Source organism: Humulus lupulus, chromosome 6 (genome assembly GCF_963169125.1).
Source record: "Humulus lupulus chromosome 6, drHumLupu1.1, whole genome shotgun sequence".
Lineage (NCBI taxonomy): Eukaryota > Viridiplantae > Streptophyta > Magnoliopsida > Rosales > Cannabaceae > Humulus > Humulus lupulus.
The window spans coordinates 29,303,124-29,328,198 of NC_084798.1; the positions used below are offsets into that span (position 1 = coordinate 29,303,124).

The window sequence follows — 25,075 nt, forward strand, 5'->3', positions numbered from 1 at the left end:
AAGATCAGGACGCCTAGCATCATATCTGATTTATATGAATCTCGAGTTGTCCATATGAATAGTAAGAAGATATTCTATGTGGCTATTTTTCCGTGTATTTATCTACCAGCTATACCCGAGTTAAGTGAGTGAACTCGTGCTAAGGTTAGAATACAACATTTGCCCCCCAAGCTTCTACTCGTGTATGACATCGTCATTTTCTGACCTACACGGTAGGGGCTTTTTAAACTTCTGCTACATAAAACCATGCCTGTTTTCCACTCAAGTACTAGACACGTGGCTTTCTGTAATTGGCGTCTGTTCAGGTTTCGAGGACTGCAATAATTGTCTTGTTAACTTTTTTCCACCATGTGGTCTGCTTAACCTTGGCCCTTGGATCTCGAATTAACACCAATGAATGGTCCAGATCGATTTCCACGGTTTACGTATAGATAGAGTGATCAGTCTAAGGCCTTACCACCTTTGCATTCAAAAATTTACCCTTTCCAAGATTCTTTAAACTTCAATCTTCTTCCCCAGAAATCCCAAAACTCCTCTTTGTGTCCCAACATTCAGAAGCTTTTCGTGACCAGAATATGCATCTCCGAAAACGTCGAACACACATTTCCTGTAAGTATTTCGTCCCTTTATTTGAAAAGTTTCTCTTTTTTTTTAGAAATTTCTGTTCTTAACCATGTTCATAACCTTGTTCATCCACAACACTCGTTGTGGTTACCATTAGACTATTTCCAAATGTTCGTAGGGTTTAGGTCTTGGTTTATTGGGTGAATCCATACATGTCACTGAAATAAGATGCTCATAAAACAGGGGAAATTTGTGGATATATCTGGGTAAATTAGTTTAAAGGATACCCATTTAGGATAAATAAATCAAAGGGTTTTTAGGTTTAAAACCAGATTGCTTAAGGGTTACGCTTTCTTGGGCAGTTTTTCCCTAAACCGCATTCCCAGAGCAAGGCCATATAAACCCTATGATGAAACTGGCCAAGCTTCTACACCAGAGAGGCTTCCACATAACCTTCGTCAACACCCACTTCAACCATAGCCGTATCCTCAAATCTAGAGGCCCTAACTCCCTCGACGACTTGCCTGATTTTCGCTTCGAATCGATCCCGAACGGCGTTTCTCCGGCGGAGAACAAAGCCGATGCCACGCAGGACATCCCCTCTCTCTGTGGAAGCCTTCCAAAGTTCTGCTTGGACCCCTTTCGGAAGCTTATCACCGACCTAAACGACAACCGCTCCGGCGGTGTTCCGCCGGTGAGCTGTATTGTTTCAGATGGCTGTATGTCGTTTACTATCAAGGCTGCCGAAGAATTTGGTATACCTGTCACTCTCTTTTATCCTTTTGGTGCCTGCGGCTTCATGGGATTTCTACAGTACCGGCAACTTCTTGAAAAAGGCATTATTCCATTTAAAGGTAAAAATTATACAACATCTCATTTATTTTTAGTCGCATATCTAATGCAACCAATTATTGGATGGAGTTGAATTTTCATTTCTTTTTTAATTATTATTTATTAATTTGTTGTTTTTCTTTAGTACTACTAGATCTACAGCTATTTATTTTAGTTTTAAATAGGATATTGTGGGTTTTGTTTGTATGCCTTCAAGATTCAAGTGTGCTCCGATTGGTTAGTATTATAACTACTACCAATGCTGTGTTATACAATATATTAAATTTTTGTGCTGTTGGACTGAATTATTGGCATCTCAGTACTCTTTGTTTTCATGCAACTCTTTATTATTATTATTATTATACGAGTGTTTTGTCGAATTATTTACCTATAACTAGAAACAATTGTTTTTTATTTTTTACTTGGAAAATTGTTATCATGAATACTATTATATACAGGTAGGTGTGAATCATTTTCTTCTAAATAAGTATGGTAACTAAGGTATGAAGTAAATGTATAAATGGTACTCAATATATGAATTTTCTTTTGTCAATAAACTTTCTTATGTGCCCTCAAAAAAAATTAAATAAACTTTCTTCTGTACTGTAACTGTTATGTGTAAATATCTTCCATTTGTATTTTTGTGGTACAGGTATGGCAGTGCTCGGCTTGATAATGATATTTCTCCGTGAGTATATATGACATCACCGTTTATACTAATTAAGAGTATTTCTAATAGAGTGACAAATTAGTGACATAATGTGTCAAATAAGTAACATGGTGCTAAAATATAGTTTATATTACAAAAAAACTTGCTTCAATAGTGTGTCAAAAATTTGGTCAAATTTGAAATATACTAAATATTATGCCAAATTTGACACAGAATATAAATAATGTATATTTTGCATCACCATAAATATTATATTTTTTTATTTACTTTTTTGTTATTTTTATTATTAATATTATCTTTATATATCAACATTAAATGTTAATTTTTTTTATTTTTTTATTTTATTATTATTTTTAACTATAGTAATAAAATATAAATAAAAATTATTACTTTTTGTATATTTCAATAAAATATCATACGAGCATTAACCAAAGATTAATTTTTGACAATTGTGTAGTAGAATATAGTGCTAAAAATATTGCCAAATATATCACTTTTTTTTTTGCCTTATATATAGGACAATATTTACATAGATGATAATGACCCCTTATATATATCATGAACAAGTTGCAGCTGCACTTTGTCTTAGATAAAACATTTTGTTCTTGGTTGCCGTGCATAAGTATAGAGAAGATTTTAGTCATGAACGTACTTTAATAGCTGTACAAAAAATTAATTCCCAATATTTTTTTTAGGTTTTTGAATTTATTATTGACTCCACATTTTAAATAAAAGCGTTAAAGTTTGAAATTCTAAATAAAAATATTCAGTTCAAGATTTTTTCTAATTGGTTAATAGATGATTATCTCGTTAACTTAAATAATAGCATTTAAGCACATTAACTCAAAAAAAAATGCCTACACGTTTAGTTTGTTTTTTATTCAATTAAAATAAAACTGTTAAAGTTAACATTAGTTTATTAAAATCTGTTAAAATTGCCAAAATCTTAAAATAACTCTGTTAATCCAAAAATTTGTGTTCACGCTTATCATGTTTTTAATTCAATTAAAATAAAATCGTTAAAGTTAACGCTAGTTTACTTAAATCTGTTAAAAATGATGAAATTTTAAAATAACTCCGTTAAAACAAAAAATTATCATTATCTACACATTTTTTATATAGAAAAGATATATATATATGTAACGATCAAGTGTTAACAGTGACATGTGCTTTGTCATAAAAATTAAAAAATGCGTCACTCATAAATAATTTTAATTAATAACTCAATACAATATGCTTCAAACAAAATACATTTTTATTTCTCATAGACACATATCAGAAATATCAATAAATATGTGTTATTGCAATCTTGCCCTACTAAACAATTAAACCAAATAACAAAAAACAAATATATTCACTGTACAATTAAAAAAGTATTACTTTTACGTCACAAAACCGATTTTTCTATGTAAAAAGCAACAAAAACTACTGTTTGCTACACTAAATTATTCATTGTGTTATTTGAGGGATGTCACACCTCAAAGATAACCTAGAGACTAAATAACTCCCTTTTATACTATATACATATAGTTAGCCGTGAGTAGGTATTTGGTAGCTGAAAATAGGTTTTTACTTGGACATAAAACCAAAATAATTGCCTATATGAGTAATGGTACGGTAGTATAGAAATGTTCCCTCGTCTCTTGCTGATGGAGTAAAAAATGAACGATCTAACTCGGAAAATTGATGACCTTGTTGAAAATAATGTTAGGCTTTGACAAATATAAATATATAAATATTTCTAGTGGTGATCCCACATTATTTTCTATGCGCCCCGCATATCTGGTAGCAGTAAGCACTCATTCTCATGATTTCTTTCTATTAATTATTAATCCCTTGGTGATTATTATAAAATAAAGGATTTTTTCACGTGATCATTTTACAAATATATTTATATTTGATAAATATTTATTTGATATATGTATTTTAAATACATTCTTATCATTTTATGTTTTTAATAATTTTTACCATTTATTTTACCATTTGAAATCATAAATATTTAGTTAAATTTTATCAATATAATTAAATTATCATCAATTATATATAATTAAGTAATTAAATTTGAATTTAATTAATAAAATTATATTCTTTAAATTTGAGTCCAAAAGCCAAATATATATAATTTGAAATTACATATAAGTATTATATTCCCTTTATAAAATTATTTTTAGTCTATGCCGAATGTATACTACTCATGATCCCCAGCACATTTTATATATATATACACCATAGAGAGGAAACCCTTTACTTGTTGACTAGCACACATAATAAGTATATAATTTAAGTAACACATCAAAGGATTTCAAGTAAAGGCAAATATGTCTAAGCCACATGCAGTGTGCATCCCATTCCCAGAGCAAGGCCATATAAACCCTACGATGAAACTGGCCAAGCTTCTACACCAGAGAGGCTTCCACATAACCTTCGTCAACACCCACTTCAACCACAGCCGTATCCTCAAATCCAGAGGCCCTAACTCCCTCGACGGCTTGCCTGATTTTCGCTTCGAATCGATCCCGGACGGCCTTCCTCCGGCGGAGAACAAAGCCGATGCCACGCAGGACATCCCCTCTCTCTGTGGAAGCCTTCCAAAGTTCTGCTTGGACCCCTTTCGGAAGCTTATCACCGAGCTAAACGACAACCGTTCCGGCGGTGTTCCGCCGCGGTGTTCCGCCGGTGAGCTGTGTTGTTTCGGATGGCTGTATGTCGTTTACTATCAAGGCTGCCGAAGAATTTGGTATACCTGTCACTCTCTTTTATCCTTTTGGTGCCTGCGGCTTCATGGGATTTCTACAGTACCGGCAACTTCTTGAAAAAGGCATTATTCCATTTAAAGGTAAAAATTATACATCATCTCATTTATTTTTAGTCGCAGATCTAATGCAACCAATTATTGGATGGAGTTGAATTTTCATTTCTTTTTTTATTATTATATTATTAATTTGTTGTTTTTCTTTAGTATTGCTTGATCTACAGCTATTTATTTTGAAAAAAAATCTGCTATCTTCAATTTCCTCCATATTCCACTAATTAGTTTAAGACACTTTATTTATTTATTTAATATATATTTAAATTATTTATAACTTTTTCTTTTTTTAATTATATTAATACTATAAATAGATGATATGTTTTACAATAATTGATAAGACATGGAGAGAATAAAAAATTGGGGAATTTATTTTAGGTTTAAATAGGATATTATGGGTTTTGTTTGTATGCTTTCAAGATTCAAGTGTGCTGTGATTGGTTAGTATTATAACTACTACCGATGCTTTGATATACAATATATTAAATTTTAGTGCTGTTGGACTGAATTATTGGCATCTCAGTACTCTTTGTTTTCATGCAACTATCTTTATTATTATTATTATTATTATACGAGTGTTTTGTCGAATTATTTACCTAGCTATAACTAGAAACAATTGTTTTTTATTTTTTACTTGGAAAATTGTTATCATGAATACTATTATATACAGGAAGGTGTGAATCATTTTCTTCTAAATAAGTATGGTCACTAAGGTATGAAGTAAGTGTATAAATGGTACTAAATATATGATTTTTCTTTTGTCAATAAACTTTCTTATGTCCCTCAAATTTTTTTTAATAAACTTTCTTCTGTACTGTAACTGTTATGTGTAAATATCTTCCATTTGTATTTTTGTGGTTCAGGTATATGGCAGTGCTCGGCTTGATAATGATATTTCTCCTTGAGCATAAATGACATTACCATTTATACTAATTAAGAGTATTTCTAAAGTTGTGTCAAATTTAACACAGAATATAAATAATATATAAATAATATATATTTTGTATCACTATAAATGTTATATTTTTTTGTTATTTTTATTATTATAATATTATCTTTATATATCAACATTAAAGGCTAGATTTTTTTTACTTTTTTATTTTATTATTATTTTTAACTATAGTAATAAAATATCGTACAAACATTAACCAAAGATTAATTTTTACATCAGATTTTACAATTGTGTAGTAGAATATAGTACTAAAAATATTGCCAAATATATCACATATTATTTTTTTTGCCTAATATATAGGACAATATTTACATAGATGATAATGACCCCTTATATATATCATGAACATGTTGCAGCTGCACTTTGTCTTAGATAAAACATTTTGTTCTTGGTTGCCGTTCATAAGTATAGAGAAGATTTTAGTCATGAACGTACTTTTATAGCTGTACAAAAAATTAATTCCTATATTTTTTTAGGATTTTGACTTTATTATTGACTCCACATGATTTAATTTTTGTAGTTTATCGTTTTATACTTCTCTAAATTAAAAAATTAAAAGCATGTCATTCATTCACTTAATCATAATTATGATAACAAATGTTTTAAAGAAATAATTTTACAGATGAGAGCTACTTCACAAATGGGTATTTAGACACAACTTTAGATTGGATTCCGGGAATGAAAAACATTCGACTGAAGGATCTCCCAACTCTCTTACGTATCACAGATCGAAATGACACTATGTTCAACTTCATTATGAGAGAAGTTGACGCATCTGCGAATGCTTCTGCCATACTCTTCAACAGTTTCCACCCATTAGAGCACAAAGTGTTGGAAGCTCTCTCGCCCATGATCCCACGTCAAATTTACACTGCAGGCCCCATCCACCTACTTGTCCAAAAAACTCAACCAAAAAGTTTGTCCTCCATCAAATCTAATTTGTGGAAAGAAGAGCTCGAATGCCTAGAATGGTTGAATTCAAAGGATACCAAGTCAGTGATTTATGTCAACTTTGGCAGCATCACCCCCATGACCCCTCAACAACTGGTTGAGTTTGCTTGGGGTTTGGCCAATAGTGAGAAACCCTTTATTTGGATTATAAGGCCGGACATCATCGATGGGAACTCCGCGATTATCCCAACTGAGTTCGTGGAAGAGACAAAAGAGAGATGTATGATTAGCAGTTGGTGCCCACAAGAAGAGGTTCTGAACCACCCTGCAATCGGAGGTTTCCTGTCGCATTGTGGATGGAACTCGACCCTCGAAAGCTTGAGCGCCGGGGTGCCAATCATTGGTTGGCCTTTCTTTGCTGAGCAACAAACTAATTGTTGGTTCTTGTGTTCTGATTTGGGGGTTGGAATGGCAATAGATACGGATGTGAAGAGAGACGAAGTGGAAAAGCTTGTGAGGGAGTTGATAGATGGAGAGAAGGGAAAGGAAATGAGGGAAAAGGCCATGGAGTGGAAGAGAATCGCCGAGGAAGTCACGGAGCCTGGTGGTTCTTCTTTGGTGAATTTAGATAAGATGATCCAAGAGGTTTTGCTGGCACCACTTTCAAAACCCTAAATTAATTTGGTGCAGCTGTCTGTATGTGGTCTCGTATTAAAGTACTGTGATTGGTTACATGATCAATCATCAATAAAGTGTTGGTGAGCTACCAACTCAATTAAAACACACATCCCTAATACGTTTGCCATTTATATAAATATATAGTACGTAAAGATCTTATCTCTTAGTGATCCAATAACTTATTTATTTTTAGAATATGACAAGGTATGAGTTGTTTTCCATTAATTGTGGGAATTAAAAACATAAGCATGAAATCACTACAAAGGACGTCTATGAGTAATAATAGTATAATACAAGGGAAAAAAGAAATTTGCCACAAAAGTAGAGACGGATTTAAATTTTTTCTCCTTATTTTTTTAGATATACCTTTTACGTCTACCCTTTATAAATGGCCACTTCACTTATAATAAGAATTAATTAATTGGTAGAAAATAAATAAATAAAATTACAATTTTAGATAATGTGGTAGCTACAGTGGTGAGACACGTGGAGAAGAAAAAAGCCAGCCCTCAAGTATTGGGGCCCAAGAAAAAATTTGATATATTTTTATAATATTTATGTAAAAAAATGGTACTTTTATAAAATTTGGGAAGCCTCCGCCTGCAAAGGAGTACCTTGAGAGGTATACCTCTAGGCTCCAGGGGATAGAGAACATAAGAAGAGGGAGATATAATGCAACACTAATTTAATATAATTTAAAACTCAATAATGTATAATAAAATGTAAGGGTATTTTTGTCATATCATTTTTTTTTTATCAAAATTGGCTTCAAGTCCTATTTTCGTCATATATATGATAGAAGGAACTAGTGATCATACTTGATTTTTTTTTTTCTACCATTTTTTTAATTTTTTTTATTATAGTTCTTTCTTAATTAGATGCCAATTTAGCTATTTAAAAAAGGAAAAAAATATTAGTTTGGCCCTTGAATTTTGCCCGAATACTCGATCGGTTTATATATTTTGTTAAATGACAAAATGAACATTGTATATTTACAAAATAGAACAAAATAATACCCTGAGCCCAATTTCAGTCAAATAATTTTTTAACATAGACTAAAATACTTTCAAAGTTTTTAATTAATGAATTTATTAAATAATTAAATATAGATTTTTAAATAATAAAAAATGAAAAAAAAAACATATATTTAATTTTCCTTTTCTTTTCTCTCTCATCCCTCTTCTCTTCTCTTCCACTTCCTTCCCGATCTTCTCCTCCCCACCTTCAACCTCTACAATGTCTTCATCCTCAATGGAATCCCTAAACTCAACAACCTTGTCGTGATGTTTCTTCGATTGCTCATGATTCTTCCATTGTTTCTCACTCTTAAACTTCTTCCTGCACATCATACAATACAATTCCTCTCCCTCGGTCTTCTTCTATTTCTCGTCTAATTCTTCAAAACCTTTTTGATCCACTTCATCCTCATCTTCGTCCTCCTCAGCAATTCTAGCCCACTCCGGCTCTGCACCTGAGGAACATTTCTCATTAACCTAGACGGGGATTTTGTGCTTCGAAAGCTGGAAGAACTTTCTCGGCTGGGAAAAGCAGATCCCGCCTTTTCAATTCTGGGTGTTCTGTCCATTTGGTTAATGGTGTCATCAAGCCCCATACTCGGTCTAACAGAGGAACTCGAGTTGGGTTTTCGAATGGTAGCTCCATATATAAGTGGGATTAATTAATGCTAGTTCCACTCTTACTAAAGCTGATTTCACCAACGTCTTTAGTATCAACAGAGTTTTTGTTTGAACAAGAACATTTACAGCCCAAACTAGCAAGAAACTTCATTCCATTCATCTTACTCGATTTACTTTGTGAAGAGTTTTTCAGGGCAATACTTTGAAGTAACACTCTTCGACTATTCCAGCTCAATTCAGAACGAACGCTAAGAGTTCTAGGATGTACCTTTGATCGAATTTGCTCAATATCAGGGACTCTTTGAATTAGACGCTCACCATTCTTGTAAGGGTGGTTATAGCTTATTGCAGAACTAGTGCTTGGCATCATATTGATCAACCAAGCAAAAATCCATCACCGTCGAAAACCCTAACCAATACCCATAAAACGTTGTCACCTGAGCATACAGAGAATCCAAATTCCCCATGGCTGGAGCCTCTCGCACCAAATTCGAACTCAACCCTAGCCTAGTGACGAACCTAATCTCATCGATGTATAGCTTATTGAACACATCAAAGTAAACCTTGTAAAATCCCTTTCCCTTATCGAAGTAGTCGGAACAAACGGTGTTGGAGAAAAAGGAGAATAGGTTTAGGATTAGCAAGTCGGGGACAGAGTTGGCCAAGTTGGGACAGGTTTGGAAAACTTAAATGAGAAGAAGAAGAAGAAGAAGAGGGGAGAAGGAGAAGATTGGGAAAGAAATGGAAGAGTAGAGAGATGAGAGATGAGAGATGAGAGAGAAAAAAAAAGAAAAATTAAATATATGTTTTTTTTCATTTTTTTATTTTAAAATCTATTTTTAATTATTTAAAAAATTCATTAATTCAAAAATTTGAGGGTATTTTACACATATTGAAAAATTGTTTGACCAAAATCGGGCTCAGGTATCATTTTGTTCAATTTTGCAAAACACAAAATCCGTTTTGTCATTTAACAAAATATATGTAGCGATCAAATATTCGGGCAAAACACATGGGCCAAACTAGTATTTTCCCTTAAAAAAAGACCTATGTTTGCTTCATTTTACTTCAATACAAACTAAAGCAATATAATTCTTTTTTATATATATATATAAACTTTCATTACTAAGCTAGTTGTTATATGCAATCTACCATTTTTTGTAAAGTGAAGTTACAAAAATGTTTAACTAAATTTACAAATTATTTCTATAAATATTAGTTAAAAATTGTATTTTTTTTTAATCACGAAAATAGTTCTTTAAATCATTGTTGCAAAAATGTACTTTTTTTAGTTATCAATCAGTCTATAAATATTGTTTATAAAAATGCCCTTTTGTTAGTGTTTTTTTCTTTTTTGCAAATATTGGTTACGTAGATATTGTGTGATTGGTAGAGGAATTGGAAATGATTTTATAATTTTGAAAACTTAAAATTTGTGGGATCTACCAAAATATTTGATTGGTAAATTGTTTTTTAAAACTATATCCTAATCAGAATTCTAATTTTGTGTTGTAATTTAGAAAACAACAATTTTGCATTTTCTCTGTTTTGTGATTTTTTTCTCCAAAATCTTAAAATCAAAATCAGGATTTGTTTGTTCTCTCTACTCTTATCCTTTGTATCATTGCTTGTATTTATTTTTATTTTTATTTTTTGCCAATTTTTATGACTTGAGTATGTTCCCACTAGTAATAAGGTGTTTATGGAACATTTTATGACATTTATACACAATTCAAAAATAAGTTGTGCTGGTATTTTTATAGATGACAATGCAATATTGTTATAAATTTAATAAATAATTATTATTAAATTTTAATTTATCAATATAATTAAATTTTACTTAATTAAATCTATTGATAAATCAAATTTTAATATTATACAACCTATGTATATAAAATATATAAAATTAAAATAATATTCAAATTCAGCTGTTCCAATCACATATTCAGTTTATGTTATATTTTCAAATTTAACACCAATCACAGATTCATTTTTTTAAAACTCAAAAACAGTTTACTGACATTGAACCAATCACATTTTCAGAAACATGATTTTAGTCACTAAATTCAGATTTTCATTTTAGAATCTCACTTTTCAAAAATACAGTTTTCTAATCGCGAACCAATAAGACCCTGTATTTCTCAATGAATATTTTTGTAAAAAGAAAAAAAATATTTCCATAAATACTTTTCTCAACCGTATTTTTCAATTTTTTTTTATATAAATTGCATGTATTTTTTTAAAAAAAGTTCCTAATATAAAGTGCAATGGCATTTTATAAATCTGACCTGATAATAAAATTAAAGCCTGAATTTGAATTTGACTTGAAATGGTATTAAAGTTTTGGATTTGGATTCCAATATGAAAGGTTAGGGTTTAGGTTTGAGTTTGAATTTGAATTTAGTTTTGTATTATTAATTACTAAAAATAAGTTTTTACTTAATTTAAAATTTTAATTTTGTTAAATATTCATATTAATAATTCATTAATTAAGATTAAACTTGGGGTATTTAGCCCACATTTAAAAATATGTTGACTAAATTCTAGTGCAAGATTCTTTTTTTTTTTTTTTACTATTTCATAAAACAAGGAGTCTTACTACAACAAATAAGACCATCTGTCACCCCGAATAACCCCCGAAGTCGTCCCTAATGACATTAGGGGTGACATGTCGTCCCTAAAAATTCGCCCATAATGAGTCGACGCTAATACGCATTACTAGCATTATGAATTTAAATAATTCGTAGTAAAACAAAGTTATATGGAATCTTTGGATTAAATATTGTAAGTATTGTTGACGCGATTTTTCGCCAACAGTGTATTAAGAAATTAGAAATGAAGATTAGTGCTTAATGATAAACCGTAATAAAAAATAAAGAATTCACTCAAGAACACATAATTTTTATGTAGTTAAGTGGTTACAATCCACCTAGTCCACGAGTCACTTTTATTACTGTTTTTCTCTCTATTTTGGCAGAGTTTCGGTAATACAGAATATGGTCCCCTTTTCCTATCCAATATTCCCAATATTTATAGGGGAATTTCATGAACAGGTTTGGGTAACCGCATGAGTCAATCACGCATTTACATAATATTTACATTTAATACAAATATTTCCCATTTATGTGGGGATATGATTTGATAACAGAATAAATTATAATAAATATGTCCGGCTATCTCGAACAATAAATATTATAGGCTGGTCATAAAGAAGCAGCAAATCCAGATCCTTGGGGATTCCAGAATACGCATTATAGTTTAATAACCCCGAGCTGGATATGCCCTCCAAACTCGTGCATCAGTACTTATCTGATCCTCAGCTCGTGCTTGACAGTCGTCCTGTTCTTAGTTCATGACAAGATCAGGACGCCTAACATCATATCTGATTTATATGAATCTCGAGCTGTCCATATGAATAGTAAGCACATATTCTATGAGGCTATTCTTCCGTGTATTTATCTACCAGCTATACCCGAGCTGAGTAAATGAACTCATGCTAAGGTTAGGATACAACATTTGCCCCCCAAGCTCCTACTCGTGTATGACATCATCATTTTCTGACCTACACGGTAGGGGCTTTTAAACTTCTGCTACATAAAACCATGCCTGTTTTCCACTCAAGTACTAGACATGTGGCTTTCTGTAATTGGCGTTTGTTCAGGTTTCAAGGACTGCAATAATTGTCTTGTCAACTTTTTGCCACCATGTGGTCTGCTTAACCTTGGCCCTTGGATCTCGAATTAACACCAATGAATGGTCCAGATCGATTTCCACGGTTTACGTATAGATAGAGTGATCAGTCTAAGGCCTTACCACCTTTGCATTCAAAAATTTACCCTTTTCAAGATTCTTTAAACTTCAATCTTCTTCCCCATAAATCGCAAAACTGCTCTTTGTGTCCCAACATTCAGAAGCTTTTCGTGACCAGAACATGCATCTTCGAAACGTCGAACACACATTTCCTATAAGTATTTCGTCCCTTTATTTAAAAAGTTTCTCCTTTTTTTTTAGAAATTTCTATTCTTAACCATGTTCATAACCTTGTTCATCCACAACACTCGTTGTGGTTACCATTAGACTATTTCCAAATGTTCGTAGGGTTTAGGTCTTGGTTTATTGGGTGAATCCATACATGTCACTAAAATAAGATGCTCATAAAACAGGGGAAATTTGTGGATATATCTGGGTAAATTAGTTTAAAGGATACCCATTTGGGATAAATAAACCGAAGGGTTTTTAGGTTTAAAACCAGATTGCTTAGGGGTTACGCTTTCTTGGGCAGTTTTGCCCTAAACCGCTTTCCAAGGAAAGTAGTGGCCTGCAATTCTGACACACGGATCCCTAAATATCAGGGGACTGTATAGAAACAGAGGCGCATAATCTAGGATGTCACGTGGCATCACGCGATAGGGCTAAGACCAGCTTTAGCTTGTACTTAAAATAACTCATTTCGTCTGTACCCTCGCGACATAGTTATAGATCATTTTAGGTCGCCTATTAACTAGGCCGCTTTATCGTCAGGCAATCTAATGGCACCTCCAAAGAAGAACTACGTGAGCTCATCTTCCCAACGCAAGAACGAGGGAAAATAGGTCGCCTCTGACTCTCCCTTCCCACACTTCGGTCCGGTTGTGGAGAGAGAGATTCAGGTCGACCTTAATGTGTTCTTCAAGGCCGAGCGCATAATCTCGAAGATCAGGACTCAAAGGAAGGTGAACAAAATCCTGCTAAGTCACAATATCGAGATGGGAGCTGGCGGTCTCCTAGCCAGACCTGCGTTTGAGGGTGAACGGAGATGCGCCCCTTTCCAGGACGACTACGCGGCCTAGAGTGATGAACATCTAAAGGCTGGGGCCGTCCTACCCCTGGACCAGTATTTCATAGTGCAATGACCCAACTATTCTAAGACCTTGGACCATTAAAACTACTAGACATGGCTACTATTTCGATACAATCATAAGAAATAACATGCCTTTATTGAAAACCCAAAATATAAGAAATAGCATATCTTTATTAAAAATGTAAAATAAAATGTGATATGGTATCGGATCCCATTGTTTACAAAATATAAAACACATCTCTAAAAACAAGTTCAAAAAAACTGAATGCGGAATTACAAAAGAGACCTATTTCAAAAGATTAAAATAAACATCATCCTCGATCGACATACAGCCCATCAATTCCATTCATCCTCAACACACATGCCATGCTACCAAGAACCCTTCTGCCTCCATAATCATTTTCCTGCATCACACTAAAATAAAGGAATGAGCCTAATGCCCAGCAAGGAAAATCTACTAAAAACAAAGCATATATCGTAAACATAAGACTACATCAAATACTATAAAAGAACATAAGACTATCTAAAACATATATCGTATATCATAAGCATACACTATAAAACATATGGCTACAAAAACATCTATTACAATGGTCATCATACATCTTGGGGCTTGCTAGCTAGGCAATCATATGCCCATAATTATGCAGGGCTAGTTATCTAAACAAGTCATATAAATTTATGGGGCTTGTTATCTAAATAAACCATATGCCCAAGGAATATACTATTGGGACTTGTTATCTGAACAAGTTATGTGTTATCTAAACAAACTATATGCTTGTTATCTAAACAAAACATATACCCAAGAACTAAAACATATCATACATATACATATCATAGCATAAACATATAACATAACATAACATATAAGCACATAAAATCTATCCTATTTTCCTTACCAACACTGGGATATGAGAACAAGGACGAGATTTGGAACACTCCTAAAACCAACAATACAAATGGTGAGTATTTCTATAGAATAAAGAATGAATGTGGAAACTAAACCATCAAGAAGAAACTTACCAATCAAGAACCAATGACGAAAGTTAGGATCTGAATAAAAGGAACTAAAGAAAAATAAAGAGTTTTAAAGAATTGGACTTAAAGAATAGGAGTACGTTAGTTGACCTTATGGATTGGTCTAACTCCAATACCGAAATACACTAAACATCACTTCCCAAGTATTTTATAAAGCTTAAGAATGACAAAGTTTTTTCCCAACCCAAGTGTTTATCACTCTATGGTAGCACTAACACCTTGGAGTCTGATCACAGCTGAAGAGTGAGGAGAAGGGCTGGGTTCTAAATCCTATTTATAGAGTTCTATGACTAAAAATCTTCTTTTTGGCTTTGAATAAAAATAATGAATTTAATTGAAAATACTTGAATATTCTTCAGTCAAAGGCTTAGGACTTGGTCAAATCGTTCAGATGTAGGTCTAAGAAGTCAAAACTTGTTTTAAAAAATTAAAAATAAAAAAAATAGAATCCTAAATTCTAACTTCCTAAATCTCGTAACTCTAAACTCACCTATAGTAAAATCAACATAACTGGAGCTGTAGGACTTTGATTTAGACCATATTTATATCGTTAGAAAGATAATTCAATTATCTACAACTTTCTAGAAATACTATTTTTCGAAATTCATAATATAACTAGGTCAAAAATAGGTCGGAAGTTATAGTATCTTAAAGTTACGGGAAAATCTATTTAATTATCTAAATAACAACCTAATCCACAAATTTATTAACTAACCATAAAATAACAAACTCTAATTCCCTAATAATCATGCTTATAACAAGTATCATATTCTTATTGACTCTATCTAAACCTTAGGTTATAATAAATAATACATCTAGGTCCAGCAATATTGATCAAATCTTATGTTATAATTAATATTCTTAAACTATAGGTTAAACTTATAAAATTCATAACTATTACTATGAGTTTCCAACTAAGTCCCGAACCAAAATCCACGGAATCTAACATACTACAAACTAATATTACTACTACTACTACTGCTGCTGCTGCTGCTGCTGCTGCTGCTGCTACTGCTACCACTGCTGCTACTACTACTGCTACTGCTACTGCTACTGCTACTCCTCCTGCTCCTGCTGCTGCTGCTACTGCTACTGCTACTGTTGCTACTGCTCCTCCTGCTCCTGTTGGTCCTCCTGCTACTACTGCTACTACTGCTACTGCTACTACTGCTACTACTACTGCTGCTGCTACTGCTACTCCTGCTACTACTACTGCTGCTACTGCTGCTCTTGCTACTGCTGTTGCTCCTACTACTACTGTTGCTGCTGCTGCTACTACTACTACTACTACTACTACTTCTTATGCTAGTCAGTCGTTCCTCGTAACTCAAGTCTTTCTGGAGTGCTATCATATCATATTTGAGGACGTGAGATGGGTCTGACACATATCAACGCAGCATCGAGATGTGGAATACATTGTGACTATCTGCTAGAGCTGGCAGTAGGGCTAATCTATATGCAATTGCTCCTACTTTTTCCAATATCTCAAAAGGACCTATAAACATGGGATTAAGCTTGCCTTTCTTCCCGAACCGTTTCACACCTTTCATAGGAGATATCCTTAAGAAGACTTGATCTCCGACTTTGAATTCTACATCACGTTGCTTGGCATCCGCATAACTTTTCTAACGGCTTTGAGCAGCGAGCATACACTTTCTAATCAGCAATACTACATCTTGAGCTCCTCTAACAGCTTCAGGTCCAAGTAGTTGCCTTTCTCCTACCTCGTCCTAATGCAACGACGATCGACCCTTCTTCTATAAAGTAGCTTGTAAGTGCCATCCTAATTGTTGACTGATAGCTATTGTTGTAGGAGAATTCTATCAGCGGCAAATACTTACTCCAAGATCTCGATGTAAACACCGACCCTCTATTGAATACTATTGTCTTAGAGATTCTATGCAGTCTTACTATTTCTTGGACTTAAACGTCTGCGTATTGATCTGCTGTGTACAAAGTCTTAACAGACAAGAAATGAACTGACTTGGTTAATCTATCTATTACTATCCAAGCCGAAAACCCATCACGAAATCTAAGGCTATATCATCCCATTTCCATTCTGGAATGCTAAGTGGTTGCAATAAGCCTGTAGGCTGCTGATGTTTTGCTTTCACTTGCTGGCATACCAAGCATTTAGACACATACTCCGCTATATCTTTCTTCATTCCTGGCCACCAATATAACACTTTAAGGTCATGAGTCATCTTGGTCGACCCTGGGTAAACTAAGTATGGGGTGTTGTGCGCTTCTTCTAAAGTCTTCATCTTAATCCCTTGATCATTTGGCATGCATACCCGATCCTTGTATCTTAATAACCCCTAACTAGATATTGGGAAATCTGTGGCCTTCCTTTCTCTAACTGCATCCATATGTGCTACTAATGTGTCATCATGTCCTTGCCCAATCCGTATATCTCCTAATAGGCTTGACTGGATGGACAAGTTAGCCAATTTACCAATGACTACTTCTATTTCGGCATTGATCAGCTCCTGCTGTAGCGACTTTTCTATTCCAGCTAACTCTGCTAAACTTCTGTAATTCTTCCTACTTAGCGCATCAGCAACTACATTTGCCTTGAGGCGTAGGCTATCACCTTATCATTCTGCATCAACACACAACCCAATCCTTGCTTCAACGCATCACAGTAGACTACAAGGACCAAAATCGAAAATGATCCAATAATTTTGGCAGGACATGTCTCTCTTTTGGATCATATGGGTGGATAGGTCTCTTAAGGACAAAAATCGAACGTGATCTGATGAGGTTGACAGGTCTAAAGTGACCAGTCTCTCGTTGAAATAAATTTAAAGAATTAAGTGAAACTTAAGAAATTAAATTCATTCATTCATTGAAGCACCATGGCTGTTACATTGATCATTCGAAAATAATACATTTGCCTCCTGCTTGGCTATGCTTCTTTTCGCCAAGTATTCGACGAGAACAACATTTAAGGTGTCCGCATCTTTGGCACTGGCAAGCTTGGCTAAGGCATCAGCATTGGCATTCTGCTCCCTCGAGACTTGTATAATTTAATATTTCTTGAACTGCGCCAATAAGTCCTTCACCTTGTTTAGGTACTGCACCATCCTAGGTCCCTTGGCTTGATACTCTCCCAGTACCTGGTACACTACTAGGTGGGAATCACTGAATATCTCCAGGGATTGTGCAAGCACATCCCGAGACAAGCATAATCCTGCTAATAATGTCTCATACTCAGCCCGTTGTTTGAAGCGTTGAATCCAAATCTGAGAGCACAATGGATTCAGTGATTCTCTGGAGTGATCACTATGATTCTTGCACCCGAGTTGTGTTCATTGGATGCTCCATCAACATATAGCTTCCATACAGGAGTATCTCTTTCCTTCTCGGTATCACCATTCTCTGATTGGTAGGAAGGGTCTTCAAGGTTAGTGTCTTTGACTATGATTGTCCTTTTATTGCCATCCTCAAATGATAAGTGATATCAAACTGTCATAGTTCCACTACCCACTTGAGTAATCGTCTAGAGGCCTCTAGTTTCTAAAGAACTTGTCTTAGTGGTTTTAAGGTCAAACAATAAGATAAGTCTTACATAGTTCGTTTTCTCTTGCTCATTGAAAAATTCTTCTTTATCCTTGCGGATGTGGAATTGCTTCCAACTTTCAATGTAACCCAGTACATTCCTAGATTCCGAGTTCGCCTGAAAACAAAGAAACAACTTATTAGATAAATAATTTATTAATAAAGAATATTTTTTTTGTTACTTACTCTATCATGAAGGGCCGCCACGAACGACTTCGATCCATGAGTAGAAGGATACTTCATCAGTTCCCTATTGGCCTGATTCTTTTCTGCTCGTTTAATTGATTTCTCATCCAACCATACGTCAATGAATTGTCTCCAATCTTGAGCATTAACACCACTGTGGGGGTTGTTGAGGGCCCGCTCTAAGTTTTTATCATTACCATAAACTTTCTTGAAGTGTGCCTTCCTACGTGTTTTCCTATCACGATATTTGACGCCAGCATCATCATCTATTGCCTCAATAAGATGATCATAGTCTAGCTGCCCTGCTATATCAAAATAATGCTACATTTTTAAAATAAAAAAATATTAGTAAAACGGCGTACCTCCAAAACATATATTATTTATAAATATATTTGAATTATTCACCTTTACAGTGGTGGTATAAAGTAACTGTTTGTATTAAACAGGCACTGATTTCCAATTCGGAAAATATGGTGGTAATTTGTTGGTCACGATGTTCCCGAATAAACGTGTGAACCATGTTCCATGCTTACCCAATGAATTATAAGTGTCTGGGTCAAAAGTTATTGGAATTGGTTTGCCAGCTTTGGCCTTGCCTTTTCGAGTTCCTGACCCAATCCTCCTCCACGCCCTTTACGCGGAGCTGTATTATATATTTGTAGAAAAATAAATAAAAACATTGATAAATAATAAAAAAAACCGATCACTTAATATTTTAAAATTAAAAAAGACTAAATTTCATTACCTGAATGACAAGATGAAGGGGTCCTAGTAGGATCAAGGGGAGGATCACCTCCTGCATCTCCCCCATGAGAGTGTGCGACATCTGTTGGCATCTTTATAACAAAAACATTTATTGAAATATGACAAAATTAGTTAGTGTTAATGTGAGATACACATTGGTTTGATAAAAAGAGACATATTATTATTTATAAACATAACGTTTTGTTACATATATATGAAAACAAAATTCTACTACATAGAGTAATCACTATCATCAATACTTGAAGCTACATTAATGGGATTCAAATTATCACTATTGTCATCACTAATGTCTTCAAGCAAATCTTCCTCATCATTTGGTCCTCCTTCTTCATCACCATCGTTAATAAAACCATCATCGCCACTGTCATGGTCTTGTTGATTAGTAGTAGAAGGACGAGATACAATGTCAACATGTTGAGCTAGTTCGTTAGACTGTTGCACAATCAGCTCTCCCAAATCGACAGTTAGGATGAAATTTGATGAGTTTTCGACATGGACAACATCAATATCAGTGATGACTTCATTAGCCTCCGGAATATCCCAAACATGTCTATGATTCACATCTTGAACCACCTTCCAACCTCGACCTTTCAACAGATCGTCAAGATAGAAAACTTGATTCGCTTGGGTAGCAAGTATATTATTATTTTTTTGTAGTCAAATTTTTATTACCTACAATTTAATCTTAATATTATTTTTTGTTACAATTTTATTAATTATAAATTAAAGTAATTAATTTATATTTTTAAATTTTCTAAACCTACCAAAATTTCAGCAGCATAACGACTATATTCTAACATATCCAAAAATTTAAAGCATGTTAATAACAGTCACAGAACAGTCCAAGGATATAATCACAATATACATTTGCCAATAATATTACATACCATATATAAAAACAAAAAAATAATCTAACACGCACTAACAAAAACCTAATTAACATATAAAACATTCAAATCAACAATAAACAAATAAAACTTATACATGTGTTCTAACTTTAACAACAACAAAAATTTATAATCTAATTCATTATTTCATTTTGCAACTCTAATTATATTTATTATTTAAAAACATTAAAATATTATTGCCACAAAAATTTCTCACAACCTAATTACAATATAACTAATATTGTTTATTTTAATTAAAATTAACAATTAACAAAAAAAAAACACAAGAAATTTAAAAAAAAAAAAAACCTCTGCCCAATAGGCGGAGCTACTGGTGGTTGTGGGTAGTGCTGATTATGCCAATACAGAGAAAATGGAGAGTTAGAGAAAAAAACATCAAACAAAATTTAAAAACTAAAAAAATATACCAAATATCCGCTGGGGGCGGTCGTGGGGCACTCGGACAGAGCGAGAGAGAAATAGTATATATAGAGAGAGAAGTGGGGTGGGTGGCTGGGGCAGTGGTGGGGTGGGTGGCTGAGGCGGTCGTGGGGGCACTCCACGGTGGGGGCGGTAGCTGGGGGCGGTCGTGGGGCAATCGGACAGAGAGAGAGAGAGGGAAATTGCATAAATGAGGAAGAAGAAGGGGGACGGTTCTGTTTATGTGACCCATTATTTGCGGCGAACCTATTCGCCGCAAATAACCAAGTAAAATTGCCGCAAATAAGTCACACGACGTCGTTTCATTAACTCATTTAGAAACCCTAAACTTATTTGCAGCGAAATAATTCACCGCAAATAATAATAATATTGCCGCAAATATTTGCTGAATAAATGACCACGAGATTTTCCCTCCAATTTTATTTACCTTTTTTTCATTATTTGCGGCGAAAATATTCGCTGCAAATAAAGTCATATGGCCGCTAATATTACCCTTAACTCATATTGTTTTTATTTGCGGCGGAAAGCATTATTCACCGCAAATAATAGGATTATTTGCGGCGAATATATATCGCCACAAATAACTTTTTTTCTTGTAGTGTTGAGCTTGAACGTTGCTTTAACGCGCTTTTGAGACAAGCCAAACTTCGAGATCATGATTTCAGTTGTTGCCTCCTCCTCACTCACTAAGTCGATCGAACTCATCCCTCGGAGAAGGTTGGTATTTTCGAGCCTGCAAGTCATGCTCGAGTGCTGATAACAGATTTGGAACCGTTTGACAATTTGTACAAGTGTACTGCTAACAATTGTTATTCTCGAGCTTACTCTTTACGAGCCTACATTTCGAGGCTAGCTATTTAATCTCAATGTTTGAGTGTAAATTGTTTTTATTATTGAAGTAGCTAGATATGTTTTGCATTATTTTCACTTTGCTGCAATTATCAATTTCATTTATATTTACAAAAGTATAATAATATTAATAAATGATAATTTTAAAAATTAAAAAAAACCTTTAAATAATTAATGATATATTTAATCATGTATTATCAGAATAGCTACAACATACTAAAAATATATTAAAAATAGAAAAAATAAGAGTAAGTCAAAGTATGATACCAACAAAGAGTGAAAACCAAAATACTTCATAACAGTATTATTTTGGATATTAAAAAAATATAAGTTAAATTGATAAAATAACAAGTAATAATAAAGCAGAATGACGCTAACAACATCACTAAATCTCTCTTTATATTGTATATATTTTTTTAAAATATCATTAATGTTTTTGTTTATAAAGTCTTTTTAAAACATTATTTTGAGAAAAAACACATAACTTTTTTAATACATATACTTATTTTCATATAAAATATATTTATATATATATATCAAATAATCTAATCTCAAGGACATTAAATATATACTAGCAGAAAGCAACGTGCAATACACGTTTATTTAGTTCTATTGAAGAAATGTGTGAACTTAGTTTTATTTTTTAACTTTCGTATTAAAATTTATTATTTAATTAAGGGTAGGTAACAATTTGGTACAGTATATTTTTATAAAGTATCGTTTTAGTACCCTATATTTACATTATTAAATGTTGTGCATATGCGATTGACCTATTTTAATGAGATTGACTAATTAGAAAACAAAATGAACTTGTCCATATTGTTTTAATGAATGTATTTGAAAAACTAACTAATTTTATATTAATTCCTTACCCCTACAAAGTCTTGGTATGTTTGTTTCATAGATTAGATCCTCTCGAACAACATATGAGTCCTATTTATAAAAAAAAAATTAAAATGTTAAGAAAAAATGAATAGAAGGATGGTTGAATTAGACTACTGAGTATGAGAATTTCGTTGTCTCTTTGATACTCTTTGAAGAGGACTAACATATTTGATATTGTTCGTATATTGAACACCAATATTTGAATGCTATCAATATTGTTGTACGATCATTAACAAATGTGTCCAAATCATCGTAATTTGATGATTCGGCACTACAAGAAAAAGCTTCATTAATAGCATTGCATTTGGACATTATTAAAAAAACGCTATTAAAAAGTTACATAATCTATACAGCATGCACTGTTCATTGGCGAGAGTATATTATTTCATTGGCGCTTAATTTTTTTCTTTTTTTTTGTCAAACCCGCTTAATTGAAAAAGGAAAAGACAAAGAAAAACCCATTTCCCCTCCCTCATTCCCGTCTTTCTCTCTCTTCCCACGTTACCCGTCTCTCCCATTTTCTCCGTTTTCACTCCATAGCAGAATCCATCTCTCTCTCAGAGGAACCAGACGAACCCGCCTCTCCCACCCACTCACTGTGAATCTCTCTCTCAGAGGAACCCAGACGAACCCAGTGCCTCTCCCACCCGCTCACTATGAATCTCTCTCTCAGAGGAACCCAGACGAACCCAGCGCCTCTCCCAGCCGCATCTCGGTTCTCTCAATCAGCACCGACCAAGGGTCTCTCTCGGTTCTCTCAATCAGTGCCTCTCCCGTCCGATCACTCTCTCTCAGTTAGTCAAGCAGCTCCGAAGTACACCTCTACCAAGCAAGTAAGTGCATGCATTTTTGTTTCTTCTAATTGTATACATTAAACTCATTGTGCCCTGTATTTCAGTGTATTGATTAGATTATGCTCATTTTTCCAATTATGCCCTAATGATTTGTCTCCCAAGCATCTTTTGAGTTGGCTTTGCTCAAAAAAAGAAGAAAAATTGGCCTCTTTTACTTGTCGATCTTCAACCCAAATACAGTGCTTGCTCTTCATACTCTTTTTTTTTTCCCCCGAATTCTCAGGAAAAAAGGAAAGGAAAATCGGAAAGGAAAGAAAGAAAGAAAACTTCACCCCCTAAATTCTCTTCATTGGTTCTCCGCATTTCATCTCTATCAGGTATCTAATGTTACTCTTTAATTTTCATATCTATGTTTTGATTAATCTAATTTATGTATATCAGAATTTGGGTTTTCAAGAAATTTTAATAATGTACTGAGCTGAGATTCTCGGGTGAAATGAAATTAAGTCAATTTTTGGTGGAGTTGGTTTCTTAGAGGTTTCTCTCGTGATGAAATGATGGGATTATTTATTTGTTCTCAATTATTTTTTATCAAATAGACAATTTCTGGGCTGTTGAAAAATATTTTACTTGTTTTTTGTTCTTTTGATTTTGATTTATACATTTATAAGCCAATACTTTGTATGTAATATCATCAAGTCTATTAATGCAATTTCGAAAAAAATCAAATGGGTGCTCGCTGGACCTTCATAGCTCTACCCTTATATGTATAAATGCATGTTGTTAGATGGGTATTCGTATAATTTGATTTGAGATGATTTTGAAAGGAGTAACTAGTTTGTTTTTTGTTTTTTTTTTGTTCTCTCTTCAAATTGTGCTTACTAGTTTTGATTATGCCTTTTTTTTTTTATGACAGGTAAAAGATTTCCCATAATGTCTTGGTGCACAATTGAATCTGATCGAGGTATGATGTTGGGGTAGATTTACATAATTTTTTTTTTAAAAATTTTATGCTGGGTGATGATGAATCTTTTATGTTATAATGGAGTGAAATTTAATATAATTATTATCATAAATTACTGGTTTCTTGCTCATTTTGATTAGATTTATTGCGATATGTCATTAAATTTCATGATCTCCCTCTACAATTTTTTCAAATGGCCAGTCAACATCACAAATCAAAGTGCCATAGCCGTTGAGAAGAGCCTTTCTCTTTTTTTTTTCTCAGTTAGTATAACAACCGGGGACCATAAATAGATATGAAAATTATGGAATATTGTACTGAGAACCAACCAATATGCCTTGAATGCGTTCGATTATTCTATATTGTTTCTTTGCTTTTTTTCTTCTGGGTGTTATTAGGTCTAGGCCCTATCTCTGAATAAGGACACTTGCTGTTCTTTAGCTCAGAAATGCAGGGATTGATTTGAATCCATCCTGCTAGTACAGTTCCATAATTTTGCAGATATTATATCTTATAATGCCTGCTGGTGAATTCTCTGATATGGTAGAAATAGTAGACATATACCAGCTGTGGTGAGTTGAGAAGGCTTTGGGCATAGCTGATCGGTCCATGTGTACAATGTAGGTTTGAGACTTTGCGGAAGCTAAGTAAACGAAGTAGCTTGTGGCCAATAAGATTATACTCAATGCATCCATATTAAGTTTAGTAGCCGCTGAACTATGACTAGTTGATGAAAAAACTCTGGCCAGTTATGGCCAATATCTCACACAGCAGAGCAGAGGGTTGGAGTTAATGAATACAGAGGTGTTTTGGACCAGTTATATCCCTTATGTCAA

General features: G+C 33.6%; 1 protein-coding gene and 1 pseudogene across 1 annotated transcript; both read left to right on the forward strand.

Annotated features, from left to right (window-relative positions):
• Window positions 1–973: 973 nt before the first annotated feature.
• On the forward strand, window positions 974–2,087 carry LOC133784907 (7-deoxyloganetin glucosyltransferase-like). The gene is made up of 3 exons (XM_062224174.1): window positions 974–1,418; window positions 1,581–1,632; window positions 2,048–2,087. The coding sequence occupies exons 1-3, from the start codon at window positions 974–976 to the stop codon at window positions 2,085–2,087; spliced, it is 537 nt and encodes a 178-aa protein (XP_062080158.1).
• A 2,249-nt stretch (window positions 2,088–4,336) lies between these two features.
• Window positions 4,337–7,466, forward strand: LOC133781978 (7-deoxyloganetin glucosyltransferase-like; annotated as a pseudogene).
• The last annotated feature ends 17,609 nt before the right edge of the window (window positions 7,467–25,075 follow it).

Bases quoted from the DNA above. Each gene is read 5' to 3' on its own strand.
- LOC133784907 (XM_062224174.1), top strand. From the start codon at position 974: ATGAAACTGGCCAAGCTTCTACACCAGAGAGGCTTCCACATAACCTTC. The intron at 1,419-1,580 runs GTAAAAATTATA...AGTTTTAAATAG, and splicing joins AGGCATTATTCCATTTAAAG to GATATTGTGGGTTTTGTTTG. The intron at 1,633-2,047 runs GTTAGTATTATA...TTTGTGGTACAG, and splicing joins ATTCAAGTGTGCTCCGATTG to GTATGGCAGTGCTCGGCTTG.